At 50.3% G+C, this 6,329-nt stretch overlaps 1 protein-coding gene across 1 annotated transcript; it reads right to left on the minus strand.

Moving 5' to 3' along the window:
- LOC129693812 (DNA-directed RNA polymerase III subunit RPC3-like) lies at nt 1-5,426 on the minus strand. Its single transcript, XM_055630565.1, has 3 exons — nt 5,152-5,426; nt 2,540-2,689; nt 1-209 (listed from the first exon to the last, which is right to left on the minus strand). Exons 1-3 carry the CDS (start codon nt 5,385-5,387, stop codon nt 110-112), a joined length of 486 nt encoding a protein of 161 aa, XP_055486540.1. The 5' UTR covers nt 5,388-5,426; the 3' UTR covers nt 1-109.
- Nucleotides 5,427-6,329: the final 903 nt, after the last annotated feature.

Genomic DNA, 6,329 nt, shown 5'->3' on the forward strand with positions numbered 1-6,329 from the left:
TTTATAAAGAAACATTTTTTTAATTTAGCTCGTACATTTGGGGCCCTCCGTCCAATCTCTAGGCTGGTCTGTGGCCCACCGACGATGGGGATACGGAGTGGACTGCTTCTCATCGCTTCTGCGGCTGTTCCTTTTCAATCCGAGTTGTAGCGATGTAGGACTCCAGTATAAATATCGTCTCGTCCACCTGATTCTCACTCGAATCCAACCTGCGGGGGGGGGGGGGGGGAAGGCGAGCATAGAAGTTGGGAGGTTGTACAAGACGTCGGTTAAAGCATGCTGTTCTGTGTCAGAGGAAAAATATTATCAAGCTTGAAAGGACGCAGAGAATATTTACGCCGATGTTGCCAGGACTAGCCCTCGTCTCCGTTCTAAATGGCTTACCCCTTATTCTTAAACTGTGTGTGTGTGTGTGTGTGTGGCCCCTGGTTCTGGACTCCCGCAACATGGGGAACATGTTTCCTACCTCTAGCGCAGTGGTGCCCCACAGGGGTGCAATTTGATTTTTAAGGGGGGCAATTTCCACCTAATGTTTTTTTCTTTTTTTTGTTTTACAATTTTTTAGTAATTTCTTGCTCAGAACTTTAACTGCCTTTTGTTTATTTCATTTTTCTTTTTCATGGATGCCATGTTCTTTTGAAGCTTGTTTAAACCAAGGTATTGGCGTTTTAAGCTTCTTCAGCTGAAATGGAGTTCACTTTTTAAATGATAAGAATTATATATCACCACATGGGGGGGGGGGCATCAGGATTTTAGAGGTGATTAGGTGGGGCATGGCCAAAAAAAGGTTGGGAACCACTGCTCTAGCGTGTCCAAACCCTTAAATTAGAGGACCAAAACAGAATTTCGCAGAGAGGTGGTGAGTGTGGAATTCTCTGCTTCAGAGGGCGGTGGAGGCCGGTTCTCTGGATGCTTTCAAGAGAGAGCTAGATAGTGCTCTTAAAGATAGCGGAGTCAGGGGATATGGGGAGAAAAGGCAGGAACGGGGTACTGATTGGGGATGATCAGCCATGATCACATTGAATGGCGGTGCTGGCTCGAATGGCCTACTCCTGCACCTAGTGTCTATTGACTAGAGGGTGTGAGCTACAGGGAGAGGTTGAGCAGGCTGGGTCTCTCCCTCTCTCTCCTCCCTCCCTGCATGCACGCTCTCTCTTTCTCACACACGCCCTCCCTCAAATTAGAGGACCATACCTGCACACAATACTCCAGGTGGGGTCCCGAGTCTGAAGGGTCTCCACCCGAAACGTCACCCATCTATGTTCCCCAGACTATATACTGAGGAAATGTGAGGAGGGACATTCTTGCTATTGAGGGAGTGCAGCGTAGGTTCACCAGGTTAGTTCCCTGGGATGACGGGAATATCTGTCATATGGAACTCAGCGGATCAGGCAGTATCTCTGGACCATAGACAATAGGTGCAGGAGTAGGCCATTCGGCCCTATGAGCCACCCCTTATTCTTAAACTGTGTGTGTGTGTGGCCCCTGGTTCTGGACTCCCCCAACATCGGGAACATGTTTCCTGCCTCTAGCGTGTCCAAACCCTTAATTATCTTCTATGTTTCAATGAGATCACAGCCCTTGTGGCTAAGGGGATCAGGGGGTATGGAGAGAAGGCAGGTACGGGATACTGAGTTGGATGATCAGCCATGATCATATTGAATGGCGGTGCAGGCTCGAAGGGCCGAATGGCCTACTCCTGCACCTAATTTCTATGTTAAGGATAAGGGGGAAATCCTTTAAAACCGAGATGAGGAGAACTTTTTTCACACAGTGAGTGGTGAATCTCTGGAACTCTCTGCCACAGAGGGTAGTTGAGGCCACACAGTTCATTGGCTATATTTAAGAGGGAGTTAGATGTGGCTAAGGGGATCAGGGGGTATGGAGAGAAGGCAGGTACGGGATACTGAGTTGGATGATCTGCCATGATCATATTGAATGGCGGTGCTGGTGCAGGCTCGAAGGGCCGAATGGCCTCTACTCCTGCACCTATTTTCTGTTTCTATGTCTATAGAGGTGTACAAAATCACCAGGGGAATAGACCGGGTAGACAGACGCACAGAGTCTCTTGCCCAGAGTAGGGGAATCGAGGACATGGGTTTAAGGTGAGGGGGACGGGGAACGATTTAAAAGGAACCAGAGGGGTAACTTTTTCACACAAAGGGCGGTGGGTGTGCAGATCGAGCTGCCGGAAGTGGTCGTTGAGGCTGGGACCCTCGCTATAGACACCAGGTGCAGGAGTAGGCCATTCGGCACCTAATTTCTATGTTTCTATGAGATGCCCTCTCATCCTTCTAAACTCCACAGAGTGTACAAGCCCAGCCGCTCCATTCTCTCAGCATATGACAGATATTCCCGACCTATTGTCTATGGTCCAGAAATACTGCCAGACCCGCTGAGTTCCAGCACTTCGTGTCTGTCTATCTTCAGTCTGAAGGAGGGTCACCGATACCCATTGTCGGGAGATGCTGCCTGACCCGCTGAGTTACTCCAGCGCTTGGTTTAAACCAACGCCTGCTGTTCCCGGGCCAACACTCACATGTTGACATTGTGTTTGAGGCTCTCCAGCTGCTGCTGCTCGGGGGCAGTGATCATCTCCTCGATCTCCTGCAGCTGTAGCTCCTCTGCGCCCGTCGCCTGCATGGAGGCCATGATGGCCTCGATTCGCTGGGACTTCTCCAGTAGACGTCTGAGAAAGAGAGTCACAGTGAGCGATACGTAGAAACATGGGCGTCTGCAGTCGGCCCTTCGAGCCCAGCTCCGCCATTCATTGTGATCGTGGCTGAGTAGGGGAATCGAGGACCAGAGGACACGGGTTCAAGGTGAAGGGGAAAAGATTTTAATAGGAATCCGAGGGGTAACTTTTTTCACACAAAGGGTGGTGGTTGTATGGAACATAGGAACATAGAAAATAGGTGCAGGAGGAGGCCATTCGGCCCTTCGAGCCCAGCACCGCCATTCATTGTGATCGTGGTTGAGTAGAGGAATCGAGGACCAGAGGACACAGGTTCAAGGTGAAGGGGAAAAGATTTAATAGGAATCTGGGGGGTGATGGGTTTATGGAACATAGGAACATAGAAAATAGGTGCAGGAGGAGGCCATTCGGCCCTTCGAGCCAGCACCGCCAATCGTGATCATGGCTGATCATCCCCTATCAATAACCCGTGCCTGCCTTCTCCCCATATCCCTTGACTCCACCACCTCCTATCTAACTCTCTCTTAAATCCACCCAGTGACTTGGCCTCCACTACCCTCTGTGGCAGGGAATTCCACAAATTCGCAACTCTCTGGGTGAAAAAGTTTTTTTCTCACCTCAGTCTTAAATGGCCTCCCCTTTATTATAAGACTGTGTGTGTGTGGCCCCTGGGTTCTGGACTCGCCCAACATTGGGAACATTTTTCCTGCATCTAGCTTGTCCACAGTCCTTTTTATAATTTGATATGTTTCTATAAAAATCCCCCCCCCCCCCCCTCATCCTTCTAAACTCCAGTGAATACAAGCCTAGTCTTTTCAATCTTTCCTCGTATGTAGAAACAGGCCCTTCGGCCCAACTTGCCCACACCGGCCAACATGCCCCAGTTACACTAGTCAAACCTGCCCACGTTTTGGCCCATATCCCTCCAAACCTGTCCTATCCATGTATCTGCCTGTTTCTTAAACGTTGCCTCAACTACCTCCTCCGGCAGATCTTTCCATTCCACCTGTGTGGAAAAAGTTACCCCTCAGAATCAAGAGAGAGCTAGATAGGGCTCTTAAAGATAACGGAATCAGGGGAGAGGGCAGGAACGGGGGTAATGATTGGGGACGATCAGCCATGATCACATTGAATGGCGGTGCTGGCTCGAAGGGCCGAATGGCCTACTCCTGCACCTGCTGTCTATTGCGAGGGCTCAACGACCACTTCCGGCAGCTCGATCTGTACACCCACCGCCCTTTGTGTGAAAAAGTTACCCCTCTGGTTCCTTTTAAATCGTTCCCCGCCCCCCCCTCACCTTAAACCCATGTCCTCGATTCCCCTACTCTGGGCAAGAGACTCTGTGCGTCTGTCTACCCGATCTATTCCCCTGGTGATTTTGTACACCTCTATAGACATAGAAACAGAAAATAGGTGCAGGAGTAGAGGCCATTCGGCCCTTCGAGCCTGCACTGCCATTCAATATGATCATGGCTGATCATCCAACTCACTATCCCGTACCTGCCTTCTCTCCATACCCCCCGATCCCCTTAGCCACAAGGGCCACATCTAACTCCCTCTTAAATATTGCCAATGAACTGTGGCCTCTGGAACTACCCTCTGTGGCAGAGAATTCCAGAGATTCACCACCCTCTGTGTGAAAAAGTTACCCCTCAGATTCTTCTTAAATTTTTTCCCCTTCACCTTGAACCCGTGTCCTCTGGTCCTCGATTCCCCGACTCTGGGCAAGAGACTCTGTGCGTCTGTCTACCCGATCTATTCCTCTCATGATTTTGTACACCTCTATAAGAAACATAGACATTAGGTGCAGGAGTAGGCCATTCGGCCCTTCGAGCCTGCCACCGCCATTCAATATGATCATGGCTGATCATCCAACTCAGTATCCCGTACCTGCCTTCTCTCCATACCCCCTGATCCCCTTAGCCACAAGGGCCACATCTAACTCCCTCTTAAATATAGCCAATGAACTGTGGCCTCAACTACCCTCTGTGGCAGAGAGTTCCAGAGATTCACCACCCTCTGTGTGAAAAGGTTACCCCTCAGATTCTTATTAAATCTTTCCCCCTTCACCTTGAACCCGTGTCCCTCTGGTCCTCGATTCCCCTACTCTGGGCAAGAGACTCTGCCCGATCTATTCCTCTCATGATTTTGTACACCTCTATAAGATCGCCCCTCATCCTCCTGCGCTCCAGGGAATAGAGACCCAGCCCTTTGCCCCAACCTCTCCCTGTAGCTCAGGGCCCCTCGAATCCCGGCAACATCCTCGTAAATCTTCTCTGCGCCCCCTTCCAGCACGGCGGCATCTTTCCCGTGACGGGGCGGGCGAAAGTGGACGCGATATTCCACACGTGGCCTCGCCAACGTCTTGTGACCGACCCGCTCAGTACTCGGACTGACGGAGGCCGGTGTGCTCCAAGCTCCCCAAAAAACGACGCTCCCCTCTTTCACACACTCACTTGTTCTCCCGTGTCTCGTGTTCCCGACGTTCGATTAGATTCACCACGGTCTGAAACAAAATGCCGGGCGTAAGTCCAGAGATAAGAGCGAATGGTATGTTAGCATTCATCGCAAAAGGATTTGAGTATAGGAGCAGGGAGGTTCTACTGCAGTTGTACAGGGTCTTGGTGAGACCACACCTGGAGTATTGCGTACAGTTTTGGTCTCCTAATCTGAGGAGAGACATTCTTGCCATAGAGGGAGCGCAGAGAAGGTTCACCAGACTGATTCCTGGGATGTCAGGACTTTCAGGTGAGTAGTTGAGGCCAGTTCATTGGCTATATTTAAGAGGGAGTTAGATGTGGCCCTTCTGGCTAAGGGGATCAGGGGGTATGGAGAGAAGGCAGGTACGGGATACTGAGTTGGATGATCAGCCATGGTCATATTGAATGGCGGTGCAGGCTCGAAGGGCCGAATGGCCTACTCCTGCACCTAATTTCTATGTTTCATATGAAGAAAGATTGGATAGACTCGGATGGTACTCACTAGAATTCAGAAGATTGAGGGGGGATCTTATAGAAACTTACAAAATTCTTAAGGGGTTGGACAGGGCTAGATGCAGGAAGATTGTTCCCGATGTTGGGGAAGTCCAGAACAAGGGGTCACAGTTTAAGGATAAGGGGGAAATCCTTTAGGACCGAGATGAGAAAAACATTTTTCACACAGAGAGCGGTGAATCTGTGGAATTCTCTGCCACAGAAGGTAGTTGAGGCCACACAGTTCATTGGCTATATTTAAGAGGGAGTTAGATGTGGCTAGGGGGATCAGGGGGTATGGAGAGGAGGCAGGTACAGGATACCGAGTTGGATGATCAGCCATGATCATATTGAATGGCGGTGTAGGCTCGAAGGGCCGAATGGCCTCTACTCCTGCACCTATTGTCTATGTTAAGAGCAGCTCAAGATGTTATCAGGCAACTGAACCATCCCACCACAACCAGAGAGTGGTTCTGAAACATACAAAAAAGGTGCAGGAGGAGGCCCTTCGGCCCTTCGAGCCAGCACCGCCATTCATTATGATCATGGCTGATCATCCAACTCAGTATCCCGTACCTGCCTTCTCTCCATACCCCCTGATCCCCTTAGCCACAAGGGCCCCATCTAACTCCCTCTTAAATATAGCCAATGAACTGGCCTCA

This window comes from Leucoraja erinacea, unplaced genomic scaffold (assembly GCF_028641065.1).
Source record: "Leucoraja erinacea ecotype New England unplaced genomic scaffold, Leri_hhj_1 Leri_432S, whole genome shotgun sequence".
NCBI lineage: Eukaryota > Metazoa > Chordata > Chondrichthyes > Rajiformes > Rajidae > Leucoraja > Leucoraja erinaceus.